At 32.9% G+C, this 22,497-nt stretch overlaps 2 protein-coding genes across 3 annotated transcripts; both read right to left on the bottom strand.

The window, feature by feature from the left end:
• Nucleotides 1-378: 378 nt before the first annotated feature.
• LOC144839454 (uncharacterized) lies at nucleotides 379-2,967 on the bottom strand. 2 transcript variants are annotated; one of them, XM_078694812.1, is made up of 5 exons: nucleotides 1,618-1,789; nucleotides 1,212-1,391; nucleotides 923-1,024; nucleotides 652-734; nucleotides 379-545 (listed from the first exon to the last, which is right to left on the bottom strand). In XM_078694812.1, the coding sequence occupies exons 1-5, from the start codon at nucleotides 1,649-1,651 to the stop codon at nucleotides 534-536; spliced, it is 411 nt and encodes a 136-aa protein (XP_078550938.1). In that variant the 5' UTR covers nucleotides 1,652-1,789; the 3' UTR covers nucleotides 379-533. The 2 variants fall into 2 exon arrangements, with proteins under 2 accessions (XP_078550938.1, XP_078550939.1); XM_078694813.1 differs by lacking the exon at nucleotides 1,618-1,789 and adding an exon at nucleotides 2,806-2,967 and having other exon boundaries at nucleotides 380-545.
• A 649-nt stretch (nucleotides 2,968-3,616) lies between these two features.
• Nucleotides 3,617-20,188, bottom strand: LOC144839452 (histone acetyltransferase KAT2B-like). Its single transcript, XM_078694811.1, has 17 exons — nucleotides 19,948-20,188; nucleotides 19,245-19,392; nucleotides 18,555-18,700; nucleotides 16,747-16,836; nucleotides 15,857-16,038; nucleotides 15,114-15,305; nucleotides 11,456-11,565; nucleotides 10,667-10,813; nucleotides 10,238-10,377; nucleotides 9,737-9,945; nucleotides 9,298-9,424; nucleotides 8,464-8,574; nucleotides 7,794-7,937; nucleotides 7,382-7,496; nucleotides 5,805-5,905; nucleotides 5,085-5,169; nucleotides 3,617-4,322 (listed from the first exon to the last, which is right to left on the bottom strand). The coding sequence occupies exons 1-17, from the start codon at nucleotides 20,041-20,043 to the stop codon at nucleotides 4,129-4,131; spliced, it is 2,337 nt and encodes a 778-aa protein (XP_078550937.1). The 5' UTR covers nucleotides 20,044-20,188; the 3' UTR covers nucleotides 3,617-4,128.
• Nucleotides 20,189-22,497: the final 2,309 nt, after the last annotated feature.

Raw genomic sequence — 22,497 nt, 5'->3', positions numbered from 1 at the left:
CCGCCGTGTGAACTCTTGCGAATCAAATAATTGTATTTTGGGTGCTTTGCATTCAGTCGTGTAATCTTAGGATTAGATTAGATAGGACAAAATGACAGTCCCGTACCTAGTCGGGATAGAAATCACAAACCTCTCCAAACAGTGGCAAACATAGTTTGCAAGCAAAAGTTCGGCGAAGTTTGCTACCTATCCTTATAAACAACGGCCTGACCACAAAGAATGAACAGTTAAACCCATGTTTAAACGAAATATATTTTATTATATGAAATATAGGCTGTGTAAATATTGGAGTCAATTTCTGCTAAAATGGTGGTATCCGTGACATAAAAATAAAAAGAAGAAAATCCATTCTAATTTGTGCAATCTATTATATACCCAATGGTTTTATACTGAGCACAAAACGTAATATTATATTCAATTACAAACTACTAATGATCCGATTTGGGATTAAATTAAATATATATCTATTATAAATGCTGAAACAATTTTATATAATAATTCGTCACAACGAGATTTTTAGAAGGTAAGAGGCATCACTCGCTCATCTGAAAAAAAAACCAGATTTGTCAACTAAAGTAATTATCACAACTCGTTTAAAATTGATGTTTTTTATGGGAAAAAACAATTGGTATTTGTAAAATTGAAACTCACTTTACATAGGTAATTCCCAAGTCCGTAATTTATGCACTGAGCAGCTGCATTACCACATGCACTAACCACGTTGTCACATGGGTCTGTCATGAAAAAAACCGAGAACATAATGATAATCAACATTTATAAAGAAGCATAAAATCATCGCAAGGCCAAAAGTATATTTGAACAAGCTAGTTTTAAGAAGAGCTTGCATATTACGTAGGCCTACGTAGAATGACGGATGTGAAATGGAAGGCGTTTGTAAAATAATTCAGTGTGTTTTACTTACTGGAACTTGTTGAACAGAATGATGTTAACAGACCATTGATAAACATTCCAGCGTAGCAGTATTGCCCTGTTGGGCATGGGTTGCCAACACAATAATCACGCTCTGTGAAACAAAAAGAAGAGTGACGTATCATGTTTCTTCATAACATTTTCCATTTTCATTCTTACCTCATTTCCCACTTTTATCATAATCCAAATGTTTCCCATTTTCAACATTAGGCCTTGGATCATTCTGCATCTTTCGCAAATATAGCTCTTTATAAACAACTTCTTTGTTGATTTAGGCCTACCTTTCAAGTTTGTCCGTACTTTCATTTCTTGGATTTTATCCAATAGCTCTCGTGTTTCCGCTTCTTCAATGGCATTCACTAGTTCGTCTCTCAAATCAAATGTTGGCTTGCTGAGAGCAACTCCAGCGCAGAGGACGACACAACACAATACAAAAATAGTTCGAGCCATGGTGTCGGTATCTACAAAGAACAAATTTTAATTGGTATAAAATATATTTCAAGAAAACTGTCTGACAATTAGATTTATACGATATCCCTCTCTTTCTCTTATCGAAAAATGTTTTCTTGATTTATGATTACTAATCTACTAATTCTGAGTTAACATAGTGCTACATTTATAACATTTATACCCAGTTCTATTTAGATTTATTTATTTTGTAGTGAAATCAATCAAGCTGATAATAACCTTGTAAAAGTGATATACAGTAACAATGGAACATTTATTACTGTATATCCTTCACTAGAAAAGAAAAATTGTTTAAAATGATTGATAAAACATTTCGTAATACGACCTATTTCAAATACAATCACAACCTTCCTTCCACATACCGTATTAAGCTCAAGTAAAGAAAACTAACAAAGACCCACTGTCAAGTATGTTCAAAAGACAACGTGTGCTTGTTTGCCAACTAAAGGTAATACCTTGCAAACAATTGAATCTGTTCTATTGAACTGGTTTTGATGCCTTTGATCCCTTTTTAGAAATCTTCATAAATATTTCAAAAAAGTTGTGTCTGTTTTAATGATCATATTAACATAATAGTGTGAATTCAAAGTGTATACGTTTTTCGCTTCCTTAGAAAATGCAAAGAGAGAGAAACGGATTACATAAGTAGTATTTCAGCAAGGTCCATTTCCCAATTAAAACGGTTCAGCAGAGATTCATATACTATTTTAGTTAGCAAACTAAATCAACCAAACAATTTTCTTCTTATATGACATTATTCTATTTATATTCATAGAAAAAAACAAAATTGACCAAAAAAAGTTACCAAAAAATCAACACAACAGTTTACATTAGATTGACTTAACTAAAAAAGATAGCTCATTCCATTTTTTTCTAAACTTTCGATTCTCGAAAATTGTAGTTTAGTCTACAGTAGCGGGTAATAAAATAATGATCAAAATTAAATTTGACAAAGTAAAAATTTCCATTGAAGTGTTTTACTGTTAAAATAATAAATTACGTTCATTTCCTGAGCTCTCGGTGTAATGTGTTCCGCTTCGCAAAAAGAAATCGGACTACTATTCGTTGCGCGCGAACAAATTCGCCTAGTGGAAAATATAAATAGTGGGGATAATAATAATAAGTGATTGTAAAACCAAAGTAGTAGGCCCTACTGGGTTTGATCAACTTTAGAGAAGAGTTAAACGATGCTGAAGCTCTATAAAAATACAAATTGTGATGAGATGAATACGGGCTCGTATAGTCACCGTCAGATTAGTCTTAGTCAGTACTTTATGAATAATAAAATAATACTAGAAATAAAGCCCTCAAATGTTTATTTTAATAAGTTTTAAGAAGATAATTAGATTAAATGGACAATTACAAGTTTATACAATCCAGTTGATCAAAACAAAAAATAATACTTACCACTTTGAATATGTACGAGTTAACTTAACTGGATCACTTTTAAGGTGTGTTTCTGTTAAACCGCTCACCCTTTTAAAGGGTTATTCTGTCACTGTACTTTACTTTTAAAGTGGTAAAATTTACATAACACAGTGTTTCTAACTTGTTGGTAACTTGTGTTTGCAGACTAATCTGGAATTGAATTTTATTTGTTTGGTTTATCCCTAGTGGCTTCCTGTTCATTCACTATTAAACTGAATGTTTTCTTTCAGTAAAACCAGACAAGAAACCATTTTCAATAATTTTATTAACAAAGGTTATTATTTACATTCCACAAAAGCAGCTTTTAGCTTTCTTATACATTTGTTTAAAAACCTCAAGTTTGGATCAAAGTGTCAAACCAGCACAGTTTATGAATACATTCACTTTATTGTTGTTATGAAATAAATAAATTAGGCTTGCAACAAATATATTTTCACTGAATGAAACAGATATAGAGATATATGTCTTTGAACAATAAGTGGTTTAATAACGGAAATTGTGAGAAAGTAAGGGTTTACTGCAATTATACTTCAGTATCCCTTTTTAGAAGTATTGTCCCCCTGAAAAAATATTATTTTTACTATAGTGAGATTATTTTAGTGGATTAGATTCTATGGTATGGTCCTGTTGTTGTCAGCAGACAAGCTACTACAGGATGTTTTATTGTCGCTAGACATGATACTGCTGGGGTATCATGTATGAGGTGATACTGTACAAAAATTGGCTGGACCTCAGAACCTATTTAAGTGTTTTACACAGGCAAGCATGCCAGTTACATTAGCATAGAATAGTTTTCACAAAACGTATAGCCCCTTCAAAGATGAATGTATCAGACAATTATTAATTATTTTTCAAAATAATATAAAGCATCATGTTATTGGCTTCTGGCTGTTTGGATGTGTATTATAATAAATAAAATCAATGTTTTACATTTCACATTTCTTTTCTTTGATATTCACTTTGGTAGAAATGTGTTTGTCCAACATAATTCCTTTACATTTTTCTTTCTACAACAGCCATACTGACGCAATCTTGTGCAGGGTACTGTTTAAACCAAAGAAAACCCTATATCCACATCCCTGGTTTTCCAGGGAAGAAGTATGCGAACATAGAATTGGTACATTTTACAGCCATACTGACGCAATCTTGTGCAGTGTACTGTTTAAACCAAAGAAAACTCTATATCCACATCCCTGGTTTTCCAGGGAAGCAACATTATACCCCTGGTTTTCCAGAGAAGCAGCATGCGATCATAGAATTGCAACAATTGTTTACCAAAATGCATGAATTCATTCAGTGTATTCATTTGTCAACTAAATTATGTTCCTTCAGTTTGTTGAAAAAGAATCGTTCAAGCGTATTAGCACATCTCACATACTCGGTATCCACGGCATTATAAGCTCGGCAGTTGCTAAAGATACGTTGCATATCCGCGATAAAAAGTTTAGGGGATGAATAATAGCGGTTCTTTACTCTTTCATGCATTGTCTTTAAATCTGAAAAAGAAATATTGTAAATTATTGTTGTGTATGCCAAGATAATATTGAGAACGAAATTGTATGTTGGTCAGATGTTTTTCCCTCCTCTGATGTAATTTGTACTTTATACTATTAGTACATTGAGAAATATAAATAATTCTCGGTTGGGACTCGAACCCATGACCTCCAGATCACTAGCCTGGAATTCATACCACCTCTAGACCACACGCTGATAGTTAGGCTCGAAATAACCCTAACCCTAAGTAAACAGCGGGTACTACACCAACAGGATTGTAATTGTGTTTAACTACTGTGGAGTAGCTTTGCGTCAGGGAGTTGAGTAATTGTATGTTATTATTAATTCTGTATTAATTCTGTATATTAATTCACCCAATTTTCCATGCTGTGTCTACGTAAATAGCCTAATTATATCAATATCTAGGAAAATACTTTGAAGTACAGTACCACTGTATCAGGGATTATTTTTAAGGTTAAGGCTACTGTAAATACCATTATTATTTGTATAAGTTTAAATTCAATATTTCAACGACAATGCCCTTTGTTCATGTAATGAATAGTAGTTTTGAAAGAATTTATCCTGTGCTATTAAATATCACCCTAAAAACACATTCAATGTAGGTGAATTTACTTTATTCTTTTGAACAAGGACACTCCTTTAACCCTTTATTAATCCTGACATAAATTGGGCCCATGTATAGGAAAATTATATGGGTTTTACAGTTTATACAGATAGTATAAATAAATTTAAGTATTACTTACCCATAGGGTACTTAATGTGATCATAATAGTCTGGAGCTGCAGCTTTTTCAACTGGTTTTAGGAAAGGCCAAGAACTGGTGTGACTCTGAAGTATAAACAAAATTGAATCAAATATAATATATATTATATAATAAGCAGATTGGATTATTATATTAGTAATTTCATTGAATCAGAAAAAACATCATTAAGGCAGTTTACTATTATGTAGTAGTGTAATAATAAGTACTGTAAGTTATAGGGGCTGGACTCAATAAGTATTTTACTTTTGTCTACCTCCTTTCTATGTTATTATATTTTTTATTATTATAGTTTTATGATACAAAAGAAAAACAGTTTGAATTGAATTGAAACATCTACTAAATGATTTTTAGATATCTAGGAAAGACAGATATCATGGATGTGATGAGGATATTTTTTTTATTATGTAGCATTGTTTTTTAAAGGTTTAAATGAAAACAAACCCCCTTCAGTGATAATGGAATAACTTATTTCTAACCCTTAACAAATTTTAAACCTACATTACCCTTGATATAAAGGTACAACCCAACAAAACAAATCTTAAGCCTAGTCTAGATTATATCATTCAAACTAGTTTGACTAAAAAAAGTTGATGTGCCTAAATATGGTCGTGTCCATATATGGGCAAACCACATTTGATAGTTTGATAGTGTAGACAGAGTGTAGTTTTCTACTTATAAAAACCAATTAACTGCATCATACCTTCATTGAGGTCATTATTGCTTTGTATAATGAGTACACCTGATCTTCAGACATCATAGATGCTTTGCTCCTTTCCTTTGGTGGCTTCCATCCCGCTTCCACTGAAAAAATATTAAGCATTAAAGCAACCGTCTTGCTTTAACTAATATTATAATATACAGCCAAGAGCAACACAACATAATGTTTACAATTATTATTTACATTATAAACTCCAACATGCCTGTACATTAGTGTAGCACGACCACCAACCAAAAATGACAAATTTGGTTTTATAAACCATTTTTACATGACTGCCTATTATAAAATTCTACTTCCGACTATTGCACTGAACCCATCATCTAATTCTATATACACTGGATATGGAAAAATTGTAATTTATTTAAAGGGAAAAAACTCCGGGTCTAGAATTAGTAATCTTTTTTTACAATCCTGTGCTGTAGCTAAACTTTTTAAAATTGGAGCTTATTTTACAACACTTTCTGCTTCACCACTCCTGATTATTATTAATTTGCAAAGTTTTAAATTTTATAATACCTAAAAAAATCATGTTGTATTAAATCCTTTTAAAATGTAGTTATTATTTTCACTGACAGTGCACCTTTAATATTTAATTTGAAGTTAAGAAAGACACTAATTATTAAGTGTGTTTTATCATATGAATGTGGGTTAATCCTAATTAAAAAGATGATCGTAGTCAGTTCAGTAAGTTCAAAATTCAAACACATATCCTCATGAGAGATCTCTAATAAACATTCAGAAAACAGTCAATGAAAAAACATCAATATCATTATCAAACTCGGCCATTTGAAGATAATGTTAATCTTACAGAGATTTGTGTTGTTATTAACTTTCTGAATAATGCATGATTTGGCTTTTGATATCAATTTTCCACATAGTTTAAGTTGAGACACTTTAGCCAACACTAAGGTTGTTTGTGTCATGTATTGTGAGGTATTTTCCTGAATCATTGTAAAATCAAAACAGTACTGGGTTTGTTCGTAAGTTCCATTCGTAGAAAGTACAGATAAAGAAATGGCGCTTAGATCTGAGACAACAACAATAATTATTATAAATATATAATTATTGTAATAATTAGTACTGAAGAAGTCAATGTAAAGTATACATTTAGTTTTAAAATTATAAATGGACATATTGACCATTTTGGTGGACATCTCCAACTGGATAAAAGTTTTTCTTAAAAACGGAGATCCATTGTATCCATTAAAGAACCAAGTGCATCTTTCGTAAGCATAGGGGGTTATCCCGGCGCCATTCTAGTTTAATTTGGGGCCTGCCATTCCTACTAGCCCCTTTTAGTGTCACCATGAAGTCAGCCTTTGGACATGAAGATGGTGGCTGACATAAACACATGCATTAAGGTCAATGCTTACAGTAGGTAAAGATATTAATCTTGACCAAAACAAGGTTATAATGCCCAAATATGGTAGCGATATGACATTATCATGTCCATATATGGGCACATTACATTTTTTATCCCATAGAGTTTGATGGTATAGACAGAGCTTTAGACTATATCAGTGTGGAGATTTGTATTTAAAAAAATATTAAAAACTCACATATTCCTGGAATAGATTCAATTGGAATATTCCTAACACCATCCTTGAAACATGTTAGACCTGGGTACACTTTCTTCAATTCTCCCTGTTTCTTCTCTATTAATTTTTTCACAATCTTACAAAATAGAAAAATAATTATATTATACACTAACAGAAAATTATTTATAAGTTTTCATCAAGCAGGAATGAAACCCAGGACCTTATGGCTGATTTGACCCCTTGTTAACTTGGGCTGTAGAACCATCAGCATAAGCAGGGAGGTATGAATGACAAGCTTCCACAAGGCAGTGTCACCCACACCCTACCATACTGTACAATACTATTTTATTAGTATTAGTACATCTACTGTAAAACTCTTGTTAAATTTGTTTTCATGCATTTGATGTCTTAACAAAACCATGTTGATACATACCTCTTTTTGCTTCCTAATAATCTTTGAGAACTCTGTATAAGGAATGCGTGAATTTAGTTGACAGCCCATCAGTGTAGCGCCCTCATAGTCCTTGATATATCCAATGTATGCTGCTTTCGACATTTTTATGTCCTTTGAAAAACCCTAAAAATATAGCAATCCAAAAAAGTGTTATTAAAACTGTTTGAGATTTTATAGTGGTTTCTGTTGTGGCTATAGTAGGGAATCCAATGTTCCAAATATGAATTATGTGAGATTGTTATGCTTAAATTGAGTTAAGGAATCCTTAGGCCTAGTAGGAAATATTCCAATTGGGGACAGTCCTTGACCATTTTTCTGGTAGATAAGATAATAAAACAGGAAGTCCAGTGTACACATCTTGCTCATGTGCATTTTACAGAACCTAGTAATCTATCACGGTGTACTTGTCCATCTGGGCCCCTGTCGTGGACAGACAAATGAGTGGCAGTTGGTGGACCCTTAGTGCAGCTGAAAGTCATCCAGCCCTGTTATTACTACAGGTTATTCCCCACATTTACAGTAAAATCTATAGACTTTTATTCAGTTTCTGATTTGTTGACTGGTGTGGTATATTTAGGGACGCATTAAAAAGTATGAAGCCAACAGCAATATTCAATAAATTTTTATTATTAATCGAAAAGAAGCATACCTGTTTTTTAAAATAGCCAATAGCATACTCATCGGCAAAGGTGAGGAAGTTGTAGACGCCATGTTTAATGTGGTAGTCCTTTAAGTGGTTCATCAGATGCGTTCCATATCCCTTGGAAAAAAAATAAAAACAATAGAGAACCATTTTTTACTTAAATCTTATCTTGGTAAGATAGGGTATAGACAGATGCTTTTTTCACTTAAGCTCCTGTGAATTCTGTTCTAGCGAGCTGGGAACTTCAAAGTGATGGAGAACAAAGCGGTGTAAATGGTTCCTCTGCTTGCTCTTTTTATGGTTATTAGGATATTTAATAGATCATTTTTGTGTGTAATGTGCTTTAGAAACATTGTATTAGGCGCTATATAAGACTACCATTATTATTATCTTACAATATACAAATAATGAATGTTTATGAGTGTAATGGTACAAATAATGGCATGAGGTGAATGATGAAGGTTATATATCAATGAAGCCACGCCGAGTTGATATTTAACCTTTCATCATTCACCAAATAGATTTGAACCAATCAAATGACAGGGATTTACTACTTTTTATTTACTTTAAAACTATTAAATGCTAATAATCACTACAGTAAGTAAGACAAACAATATTTTTTAACTTGCTAGATGGAGCATGGCTAATTAGGGAAGGGACTTGATTGAAATATGATTAGATGATTTGTTGCAGAAATATTGAAGTTATGTTAATTAAATTTTAATAATGTTGTTATATTTTATAAATATGGCCCCTGAGCATTTGTATCTGATGTAAAAGATTGAAGGAATTTTCAATGTTTCACTTGTGAGCAGAGAACCACAATGTACTTTAGTTTACCTTGACTTGCTCATTGGAAGTAACGGCACAAAACACAATCTCTGTGAATCCTTGTGTCGGGAACATACGGAAACAGACGCCACCAATCACACGGTTATCTTTTACTAAAGCCAGTGTCTTGTGTTTGCTATAATAATATAATTTTCTCAATTATAAGCTTGTTATTGTTCAAGTTACTAAATAAGTTATCTTCTATCATCTCATTGGATATAGCGTGATGCAGTGAACACCAGCATAATAATAATGATTTGTAATATACACTTTTCCACCAAAAGTGTCAAGGTGCATATACACTTCCAAAAGATGCTCCAGGATCTTTTAAAAGCACACAAGCTAGATATGTAAACTGGACCTCTAGTCTTAAGTTCTTGTCAGTGAAAACTACCAGAATAAAGGAGTAATCCCTTGAATCGGTGTCAATATTATTTTCAAAACTTACGGATCAAAAACAAGTCTTGTTATGTACTCCTTGGGCATTCTGGGTAATTGATGAGAGAAGACATTCTGTAGGCCAATAAGCCACATCATTGTTTGTTTCGATGGTCTATGGCTTAGCGAATTACCGATGACATGGAATTCTATTACACCACGTTTTTCCTCCAACCGTGCTGCCTCATCTCGTGAGGCATGTGCAGAGAACAGATTGTTCTGAAGAAAAGATTTTGAGAATGTGAAAGAAATAAAAGAAAAAAAAGTGGAAGTCACAGTGAAGGCTTTTGTGTTTTGTCTCCTTTATCCGTCTCAAAAAGAACCATTTTTTTAAGAATATGTAGCGTTGAACTTCTTTAAAGCTCTGTCTACACTATCAAACCTTATGTGACAAAAAATGTGATATGCCCATATATGGACATGATGATGTCATATCACTTCCATATTTGGGCACATCACACTTTTTGTCAAACTAGTTTGATAGTGTAAACAGAGCTTAAAGCTTTATTACCTGTGGGCCGACCATAGCAGCAGGATCAGTGATTGTCGATAACACCTCCGTGACCAATTCCATTGGGATATCTGTAGCAAGACGTTGCCTTTTGGCATCCTCAATGCTATCACTCTCATCTGCAACTCTTCTCCTTTTATCTATGGAGATATTGAATAGAATATCAATTAACAGAAATGTTTTGTATTCAATAAATTGTCCTGTCCAATTACATATAACACATTGACTTTAGGGCTGTGTGTACAAAATTATGAATCACCTGTAACATGCTGCTGGCACCAGAGAAGAAGAAAATCCACTAAACCCCCTTAAGAGTAGGCTGATTTGATCAAAAGATCACTACACATCCCAAACAGTGTGTACCATGAAAATTTGTCAACTCCAGCCTCTCAACCCCCACTAAATCCACAAACACATTTATCTACATACCTCCATCTTGATCCCTCCCCCTCCGCTTCATTTCACAACCTGTTGTAGGGGTACCAGTTTCTGGCTTTGAATCAGTAGCTGGTGAGTCCTCTGTGGCTGCTGTACTTTCACTAGCAGGTGCCTCTGAAGATACACTTTCACTGTCCACTGATAGATAAACATTCATAATTCATAAGAACTTGAGAACATATGCATAACTTTCTAATTACAAACAAAGCAATAATGCACAAAAATGTTTCCTTAGTTGTCATTGATCCAGTGATATGTAATAGCCGAAGGCTAGATGGCAATCTTTTATTTTTATATCGCAGTTCAAAAGTGATTCTCTATGGAGAGGGAACCAATAAGATGGCGACTGCAATCGACCAATCAGATATGCCCTACGCTGTACGCACTGCTACGCCTGTGTTGAGCCTATTTGCGTGAGAACGATACGCAGCGTGTTAAGCGTATAAACGCGAACGCATTCTATATGATCCTCGTTATACAAAAAATGCTAGATTACCAAGAAATTATTCATTCCATTGCGATTTAACAATATATTTAATTTTCCTTCACTGTGCTTTGGCAAGAATATGTGTTGTAATTTATTTGGTCTTAATGTATTATATTAGATTATTATTTTTTATATTAAATAATGTTTTTGAACACATTTACGGCCGCCATCTTGTTGGTTCCCCCTCCTGTTGGAATCACTTTTCAGTCTGGAGTACGCCCTCTAGCTCACTGCATTGATCATATAACATCGATTGACCTGACCTAGTTAGGTCATCGGGTCATATATCTCACCTGGATCAGGCATTGAGAGTGCTGGTGAATTAGTACTTGAATGACAGTATTCAGGATCCCATATGGGAGAGTCTTTACCATACACTTCCTCTTCTAGCAAAGATAGAAATCTGGAAATAAAATATAAATTCATTGACTATATGGAATTATTAACAATTAAATTGTATATGTAAAATACCAAATACCAGAGTTGTATGTACATAGCTTTGTGGTTCAGGGTTCAAATCTTGCCTGATACAGTGGCGTAAGAGAGAGGCCTGAGGTCCATGGTTTAGGAACCCTAAGTGGCCGTCTAACGCTGGAGGCCTCAGGAATTTTTAGCCTTTTCGACATATTTTAATGCCTGTTTTATCCTCTGGCCATTTCTCAGGGGCCCCCATGAACTCCGGGGCCCCTGGGTTTAGCCAGTGAGTGCTCATACTCTTAGCTATTATGCCACTGGTCTGATCTGATAATGATGATGAGAAGCATTTGTGGAATGGATCTGTACAGGTAAAATACCAAATCCCAGTTGTTGTATGTACATAGTTTAAATTGAAATGTAATGGAGTTGTAGCTTGGTGGTTAAGATGCTTGTCTACCAATCACAGGGTCCTGGGTTCAAATCTTATCCGATCAGATGATGATGTCAGCATTTTTTTAAACTTAATAATATAAAAAAAAACCCAAGAGCATCTTGTGTAAATTTATTTTGTAAATGGCGAAAAAATTCACTATTGACAATCCTAATGTAATTTGCATTGAATCATTTTCATTATTTCGTGTGGTTTAATGCTTGATATATATTTCTATATTATTATAAAAAGTTAATACTATTCCAAACTTGACCCAATTCCATGTTAATAAAATAAGAGATAAATTGAATGTCACTTTGGTAGTAAACAAGACCATTGTTTCATTAATTATGTAAAAATGACATTTTCAATAAATCACTTGGTTTGGTTAAGTTGTAGGATATTTATTATGCTTCTGTTCACATAATCAATAATATCTTCGCTACATATTTCCAACAAACAAAAATTATTTTCAGAGAGACATGATTGCAGTATGTTTTGTTGCATACACATTTATGAAATGGAAGAAACCGTCCCCTACAGCAAAATTCTTATTTTTTTGGAAAATTTAAAATGATGATAAAAACCTTGAACGGCAATTACCCTTTAGTTCATCAATAGAAATTACCCTAGGGTACAGAGAAGTATTTTAATATATAACGCTTAAAGGAATCCCCTTTCCTTTGTGTATTATTGAAAATTACCCCAACAGTTGTTCAAATATATCTTAATAAAGATTTTTTTTAGGATCGTATAGTATTAATCAAACTTTAACATTTTAATGTATCGTAGCATATTATGCGAGGCAGGTTGGGTATCATTAGGTGTAAACTGTAAGGGGTATTCTTACCAAGTAGAGAGCTTAGGGATATAGAAGGCAGTGAACCTCTGTAGCTAATTGCAATGTATGTCATGTCTGAATGAGAATTAGACGTTTGAATTGTGGATAGTGTTTCTTTCCTGGGGTGTGACGGTGATGAGGGGAAGGGGTTATAATATTTGTATGCCTGGGGTAAGAATTGATTAGCACAGTATTAGATATTACATTTTGACGAAAATAAAAATGCATGTGCTTTTTGTAAACATAATAGCTAAAGAGAGAAGTTAAAATGGCTCAAATATAGTCAAATAAAAGTAATAAGAGGACAAAACTAGACTTTAATTTGTCATTTTTATGAATTATAAGTAATCTGATTATTATTATTTTATATTTATGTTATTCTCACTGGGCACTTGTTAATAACATGTTCTCCCATAAAATCAAGCCATGTTCAAGCAATACTGGCACCAATGACAGGAGCAGAATGAAACTAAATACTGGTATAGCTCTGTGCCCATCTCGGAATATACATTACAATCAGAAAATTGGTTTCCTTTGACACAAGTATTGCTCACAAAATTCAGAGTTTTGTAAAAAATTTGATGGAAGTGCAGTCAAAAATATGTTTTAAAATAATTTAAATTTCAAGAATATAAACCTGCTTGGTATTAATTATAAATAGAATTCAGAATAAGAGTTCCTAGATCAAGATTTTTTTTCATTTTTAATTTAAACCATACCACCTCTCTTCCAAATTTATGATAGTGTTCTTTAAGTTCGATAAAAATAACCTGATTTACAATGTATCTTTAGATTTTTCTATGTTTTTAGTATTTCTAAAGCAAGTCTATAAAAATGTTTTTTACGATTTACGATCAAATTATCAGGCTCCTACGACATTGCTGCAAAACATAAAGCGTTTTTATGCCAAGCTAAGGAAATTCTAGCGACTAAATCTTAACAGTGATTTATTGTTGAATTTGAATAAATACCAAATAGCGAATGGGAATGCCTAGGATGATTCTTACAACTATTGCTTGGTTTTTAAATCGTATTTCAATAGCCAGCTTAGTAGTACAGGTTTTATAAATCATCATTAAGAGAATATTCAGCTTGACAAATTCTGCCTAGAGCTAAATCTTCAGAAAATTCTTGGACATAAATCGCAGTTTATTACATAGAAAACAAGGCGCATGTTATCTATGATATTAATCAGTTCATTCATTCACTTTTAAATTGATTGCCAAAACAAAAATTAAAATAATAAAGCATATACCTGTATATTCATTAACTTAAAAAAAAAATAAAAATAAGCATATATTATTCATATTATATTATTCATCAACCACTTCAGAATATTCATGGACATAATTGCAATTTATTACAAAACAAGGCGCATGTTATCTACTGTAAGATATTAATCAGTGCTTTAATTATACATGTATGTATGTGTTTATCACTTTTATTGCCAAATGTAAAATACAATAATAAAGCATATATTATTCATCAACTTATAGGAGGTTAAACAAGTCTATCCCCTCAACAACATAAAAATTAACAATACTAATAATGAAATTGTGTAGTAATACACATAGGACATTACATTCAGTTCAGCACTTCTATTTTATCATATTTAGACCCTTTAAAAATCCTGGATTCGTTACTGATATAAACTTAGCCACAATAGAATTAGATGTTCTACTTCCACTTACTAAAATTATTATTGTGTTATTATTTAATTGAAGTGTTATTATTTAATTAAATGTATAAATAACTTTACAACTGTTTCTTTGAATTTAATTTTTATAGTGAAATTTATTGCACGGTGACATAATAATCTTTGCATAGCGTATTTCTCCATGATAATTTTAAGTACAAATTCACAGGAACATAAAACTGTTTATTTAGTTTATTCACTTTCAAGTGTCATGTAGTGTACAAAAATAAGTAAAATAGATTTAAAAAATAAGTTTTTAATGATTTTTAGTAATATGTACATATGTTATACAGTATATACTATAATATAATATAAATTTCTGTCCAGCTAAATTGACTTTGCTAAAGCTCTGTCTACACTAACTTTATGTGACAAAAAAATGTGATATGCCCATGGACATGATGAGGTCATATTATTACCATATTTTGTCAAACTAGTTTGATAATGTAGACAGAGCTTAAATCCACAAATCTCAAACAAGATTGTGAATCAAACAAATAATAATTAACAATCCAAACTTTTAAAATTTGTAAGAAAACAAATATTTGTCATTGTTGAGGAACTCACCTAGGAAAATGTGTCATTATTAATGTTCGCTTTTCTGGCGGCATTTTATCTTTCTCTGCACTGAATTTATCTAGGAGTTGTTTACGCATCACTGTGAAAACAGATCGTAGCAACGTTCGGCCAAAGATGTGTGTTGTCTCGTACCGTTGCAAGCTGTCGCAGAAAGCAGGAACATGTGTGTAACAAAGCCAACTAAAAATAAAAAAGGAACGATAATGTTGTCATGTTTCATGTGGTTATTCCCAATCTTATTCCCGATTCCCATTTTAAATATTTATCTTCATGGTTTTATCCTATATATGATCATAGGTTGTTTTGCATGAAAATTAATTTTGGGACGGGCTGTAAAAATTAAATTATTATCTGTACCTAGTCTTATGTGTGTGTGTTCTTTTAGAATAAATTGTGTAATCTTTCTATTACGTTAATTATATGGTATTATCCTATACCTCCAGGTTATTTAGCATGAAAATCAAGTAAAAAAAAATTAGTAAAATTAGCAGGATACATGTATGTCTATGTTTGTAAATTATTATCTTTGTATACTCCATTTTCTCTCCATAATTACTTCCAAAGCTAAAACACACTATGGCTCAGGCTTATTCACCCTGGTATAGTCGGTTTCATGAGCAAAGTTATCACTTTGGTGGGTAGCAATGAACTTAACACCGAGATAAATAAGCCTTGTGCATTTATAATAATACAAATACTGTAATAACAGTCTAAAAGCCACAGATGTTTACCGTGTGTAGTTCACTTTATACGTGGAAACATCGTCCAACTGCGACCTCTCCTTGCGTACTGATGGCGTCTCTAACCTCCAGTGGTTGAAGCAGTGTAGAAACATTTTGGCAAGGTCATACATTGTCTGCCACTCCTTCTGGGGAAGATGACCAAACTTGTATTGCACAAAGTTTGTGATGCCCTGAAGAAGAAGAACGGAATATTATATAACATGAAATAAGATTCCAAGGTTTGGATCATGTCATTAGTGAGCTTTGGAAACAGGCGACGCGGCAGTGTGCGACATGCAACCGATGCAATTTACATTGAACATGCGGATACAAGAACATTTCCGCAGATCGTTGAACAGGCAACGTGATTTGGCCGAGCCTGGAGGGATGGCAATACAGGGCTGTCTCTGACTTACACGTCTCGCCTAACCTATGTCGCTATTTCGAAAGCTCCCTATTATGTATGAGAGAGAGGTGTAAAATGGTGGTTACGATGCTCAGGTTCTTTGGTTTGAATCTTGTGTAGTACAACATTCTTTTGATTGCTACCCTCTACTGTATATTGGCAATCCTTGACAACCAAGTAATAGCAATGTCTTTGTTTATCAGACCACTAGGTCTAGGGTTCATTCATACCCCATACAGTAATTTCCACAAAAAATAATTCAATATTTCTTGATGTTATTTATTATTCAGGTAAATATCTACTATAGTATCAGCTACAACAATGGTTCTTCCCTTTTTAGGGTCACACTTTGTCCACCAACCACATACAGGCATTGATTTTGCCTCAGGTATTTTCTTCAATTGGTGAACAATGTGAAAGACATAGGCCTACTGGTATTATACAGTATGGCACTTTTTTAGAATTTATTTTGTCCTTCCCCTTTTTTTCTTACCTTTGCTACACTGGGCTTCTCAAATGGAGGGCTACCAAGAGGCCCTTCAACAGATGGCCTACTCATTTGCAAAATACATTTACGTAAAAGCTGTAAAAAAAATGAATGATTTAAATACTGCACCTAATTACTTAACTTTACTAACCAACATTTTTTTTTTTAAACATAGTAATTGCAAGCCACACCTTTTTATCCAAATTTTACTAAACCCGTCAAGAATGATCCATCATCTAGGCCTAGGGGTATTAAATTTTGCTACTACTATTTTTGAAAAACAAAATTCTTTAAAAAAAATGATCCTAGGAAGGATTTGAACCTGCAATTCAAACATTGGAAGTCAAATGCATAACCATTATCACCAAACTCTTATTCACTAGTTGTTGTGGTGTATAAACCTAATCACACACAGTACTAAGAAACTAAGAAATATTTTTAAAAAATACTTTTTTGGGGGAGGGGGATTTGTATGTAGCAAAATAATATAAGCTTATGTATGCAACCCTGAAGTGTTCCCTCTGGAGGTTTCAGTAGAAATAATTATGCCATTTCTTGACAAAACATGTTTTGAAAATTAGGTCTCCAATTACGCAAACAAGAACATTCAGAGATGAGTGACATTGATTTATCTATTAATTTATAAGATGTCACAACAATAGCGAACATCTCTATTATGTTTGATTAATGACATCATCATAGTGATTACAGCGAACATTTCTCTAGGCCAGAAATCTGCCATTTTTGCCCTTCAAAGGTGGTGTGTCAAGAGCTAGCACTCAAATTTGAAATAGAGAATCAATTTTGTTTTCAAATTTTAATTGTCATGTGGCTTCATTTAAATATATATTGTTCCTCTGAAAAAATAATAATAGTTTTTAAACAGTTGTGTTGAATTTGCCAATTTAATGTCAGATAATAGTTATTCACTTTGATATAAAAAAAAAAACTGAAAAAACTATAATTTAAAGCAAAAAATTGTCAAATTAAATGGAAACCAATGGGTTTTTGGTTGAATTTTGTTTATTTTGTCTTTTTATAAGTGAAAACATTATTTTTTTTAGTTTGTTTTTCTACAGAAGTGATTAACTTTATTAAAACTTTAATTTTTTTTATTAAACTTTTAAGAAAAAAAAATTTACATTAATTATAAACAAATTTACAAAATTAAGAGCATTGAATACATAAACAATAATTTCATATTTTTTCAACAAAAAAACAATTTTAAACACTGAAACATTAAAATTAATTTTTGTATAAAACTTTTGAAAAATGTCATTAACGGTAAATAACAGTTCTCAAAATCATATTGTATTTTAATAAATGCTCCTAATATTGTATCTGCCTAGAAACAGATATTCATTATTGTATAATGAGCCCAAAGAGGATTCTTAAAACATAAAGAATTCAAACTCATTAGGGTATAAACAAAGTCAAATACGGTGCACGACCACAGTCAGTATATTAATTGAACGCTGTGTGAACACACCATTAGGTATGATGGATACATCATCTGCGGTCATCTGTCATCTGAACAGCAGTGAAGTTTTTCAATTCAATTAAAACTGTTTCAGCCATGATAGTAGGTTTGAATACTGTACGCATCATAAACATATTTCATGTTATTGTTACATTAAGCAACCTTTTGTTTCCAGGATGCATCACATGTATACGCTGCAAGTCAATGATCCCATGTTTATGAGTGTAGCACCAAAAAGAGGCTTATTTCACATTTTTTTCTGGATATATTTCATTTTTATTTCTACGTTTTTATGTCTACTATTTCAAACTAAGAACAGACGGATGATAAATACCTTGAAAAGATAATAATAAACTTGTTTTGTATCCGCATCCTCTTCTCGATGTACACATAGAAACAGGTTCTCAACATCAACAACGATCAGTAGTAATCGGTTGATCTCTTCTTCATCAACATTTTCTAGATGTGAAACATGTGATGCTGTCAAAATAAAAAGATTATCGGAATGAATGAGAAAAAACTGTGATTATGAATAAATTTTGGTTGCATAAAATGGAATATAAAGATTGCTTATTTTACAATACTCTTCATTCATAACATGGCATTACACATTTCATTTATATATTTGATCAACAAACTATAAAATAAAATATACAGAGATGAATTGGTCAGGGACTGCTTAAGTAAATAAGATTAACTGATAACTACAAGAGTCAGCAGTCTCATGATCTTAACTAAAATAAATATATAATTATACATAATTATCAAACAGATTAAAAAATGGTACGTCATCTCAATGAATAATGGTGTCAATGTCCGTAACTCACCACAAAAAGACAGTCATGGTGCGTCATTGTTCTCTAAAAGGTCCGTTACTAATTTAAAATGGGTGCGTCATTGTCACATAAAAGCTAGTCACAATTTTTACACATGGGTATGATGCACGATGCACCACCTTTTTCATGGGGGTGCAAAGTGCGTCATACAAGTGACAAGTTGCAACAGGGAGGTGAATGTAAAGTACCTAGTGGATGTGAACAACTTCTGCAAGGATCTTCGAGGTTGGCAACTGGCACTGCTGCTGCATTGTCAAGTCTACTTGACTGTGATGAGGCTGGAGGTGGTGGGTTCGGATTTTTCCAGCCATTGCATTTACACAGTTCATCTGTCTGCTGTATGAAAAAAGGCTAAATATTCATCATTATTATTATTATTTACTAACTAGATCTGTATCTAGATAAAAATAAATAAATGTTGTCTTTCAGAGACCAAATCCCCAGGCATGTGTAATTACTCTATAAGATATAGATATTAGCCTGCTCTATCTATATTAGTATTATTATTACAATTCCCACGCACCTGGCATGCTCACATCGCTTTTTGACCAAGTGGTCAGGGAGGGGGGTCCGAGACTAGCGCCTACTACTGTAAACAACTTTCATATTTTTACTATTTAGACTAGGCCTAGGCCTAGATAGCAAACAAAAACAACAAAACATTCCCCCACCCACTATCTCCACACTTTTTTGTTTACACAATAATATTAATACTGATAATACTCTCCTAGTCTACTAGCTAGCTTACGCTAGCCTAGCTTCTAAGTAAGCATTTAGGCTATCAAGCCTTCTAATGGACCTGGGATAGGAGGCCTGGGCATGATGAGGCTAGTCTAGTGTTACTGTGTTGGGCCTAGGCCTAGGCCTAGCCTCATTTCCGAATATGCCAACCTTGCAAGACGAATAAACCCCGAGTTTTTCTAATTTCTTGGTTTTTGAATAGTTCTTGACGAGGTTTTTCCGCTGAGTAATCCTTTGAAGATTCATTGGGCGGCTTATTTCACTTGGATTTACGACTTGAGTAGCTGATTGCTGCTGCTTTGTCTTTTGTGGTCGTTTGGTACGCTGTGTTCTCGCTGCCTTTTGCTGGTGGTAGGCTTGCCATTGTTTGGGGCAAAACCACTACTTTCCACTACAGCGATACCACACTGAAAGCATAATTTCCTTTGTTTAGTAGCCTAGCCTATAGTGGTACATCCGTGGTAAATAGTTCAATTTACTAGGTAAAAGTCTAATATAATTTTTGTGAAAGTACAGCAAAGAGGGGGATCATTACATTTTTGTTATGAAGATTTTTTATATTACCCACTAAAATGTAATAGACCACTGTGTTTCTACAGTACATAAATGATTTGGAAAAAATATATATACATTCCGTTGGTTAACAATATAAATCGTTATTAAATGAATTTAATAAACTGACAAAATCCCACACACATAAATTACGTAGACTTGCTAAACAGTATCATACAAATTAAATGCCCTCGTTTAAATTAAAAACTTCCGAATTAATTCTTCATTACTGTCGCTGGACCACGATTATGGAATGGTCTTGACGACAACCTTAAGACACCACAATCTATTACTGTGTTTCGGGCCAACGATAAAAAATACTTAATTTCTTTATATAACGATTAATTTGATGCCGTACTGTTGTTTCTTTTTATTATTATTGTTATTTTTTAAAATTTATTCGATATTTGATTTATTGTCTCATTTACTTTATCTGTTTACTTTGTTAATTATATTATATTTTAGTTTGAAAAGAGTCTTTATAGGCCTACGTGACAAGAATAATTTATTCTTCTTGTATACTGTAGATCCTCAATATGATTCTAATTGCTTTGTTGTCTATATGTAAACTTTTTCTGTATTCATGTCATATTGAAATAAAAATCCGTTGACGCCACATTTATATTTCAAAATAAATTGACGAAATACGTCCTGATGATGGTCCTTCCAGCTGTGACCTGGGATGTGTAGCATTATGTCCAATTTAAATAATTTTAAAAAAACCTCTAATTTTGTTGCTCAATAATCAAATTTAATCGACGACGTATGCCTACTCTTCATACTGTTTGATTATTATTAATAACATGTTGTCCGTTTTTATACTTAACTAGTTAATAATTAAATTAAAAATAGACAATGCTGAGATCCATTTAATACTCATTGCATTATAATTCACAAGTTGTTGTGATACTTAAAATGCAATTTAATTGTAAAAATTAATTTGAAAAAATATCCATTTTCATCTGTGATAATGACCAACCGAAATTTATAAACTGAGCTTCACGTATTTATGTCCTGACGTCACAACGTGTTTTACCGGGAGATGATGCGTGGGTTTACTTGCGCATTAACATAATTACACATCTCTTGGCCACGGAGAGAGGATATCAAAATACTAGTGTACTTTATAATGCTAAATTCTATTCATAATGTTGTTTTCAAAACACCTGAACCGGATACAGACATTCAAAATGCCCTGCTATTTATAATGAATACTTAACAGTAACATTGTTTTTCTCAGCAGATTCGACCGAGCATCTCTCATCATAATGAGTGACGTCACGTAATTATGTATGGATTCCTACGTGGGATGAATGAGGTCTGTGATGACGAACAAGATAATTTATTATGAGGTTAAAAACGGATTGAAATAGAAATATTGTTTCTTTTACTGTTTTCAATTTTATACGGTTATAAGATGATGTTAAGTTTTACTGTTAATTTTGTTATTTGTATATAATAAATATACATTAAAATGTAATATATTTATGAAATATTATTTCCTCCTCTTCCATGGTATTATATTAAACTGTCGTGTTTTATCATGTTTGGCCTCTTCTCTTCTGGAGGTTATTTTTAAGGATAAACAAAATCGTTATTGTAATTGATGGCGATAATAATGTGAGTACTTTGGTTCGCAGGCTGTTCCATTATCTAAATAAGGGTAATAAAAGAAATCGTCATGCTCCCCATGTCGGAGACTAAGTGGCTATGTTTGGTTTCTCCAGGTGAGGTACAGGCACGAGATATTGTAAAGTGATACTTGGAATAATGTAGTTACCTTTACACATTAATATTTAAGTAATTTGGCAAAACAAACTTTAAAGTTACTTTTTTGTGGAAAATAATATTAAATTTAATAATGAATAATCCTGGGATGAAACAAACATAGGGTACTTTGGTTGATGTTGCTGGTTCTTCTTTATAATAAATTAAGAATATTTATTGATGATGACGTATTGATGAAATGAGCTTTCGATTTTCGGACCGACGACCAACCTCGTGATTGCCAGGTCAATCGATATAATTGTCGAGTCATCGCCTGTGTCGTCGAGGTGTGAGCGACGACACACACGTACGTCCGTCCAAATATCCCACCCATCGTCCACATGCGCACAAATGAACAAACATGACGTACGTATACTTTGG

This window comes from Antedon bifida, chromosome 4 (genome assembly GCF_963402885.1).
Source record: "Antedon bifida chromosome 4, ecAntBifi1.1, whole genome shotgun sequence".
Classification (NCBI taxonomy): domain Eukaryota; kingdom Metazoa; phylum Echinodermata; class Crinoidea; order Comatulida; family Antedonidae; genus Antedon; species Antedon bifida.
Note: the sequence above shows the minus strand (reverse complement) of the source record. Positions and strands in the feature narration are given on the sequence as shown.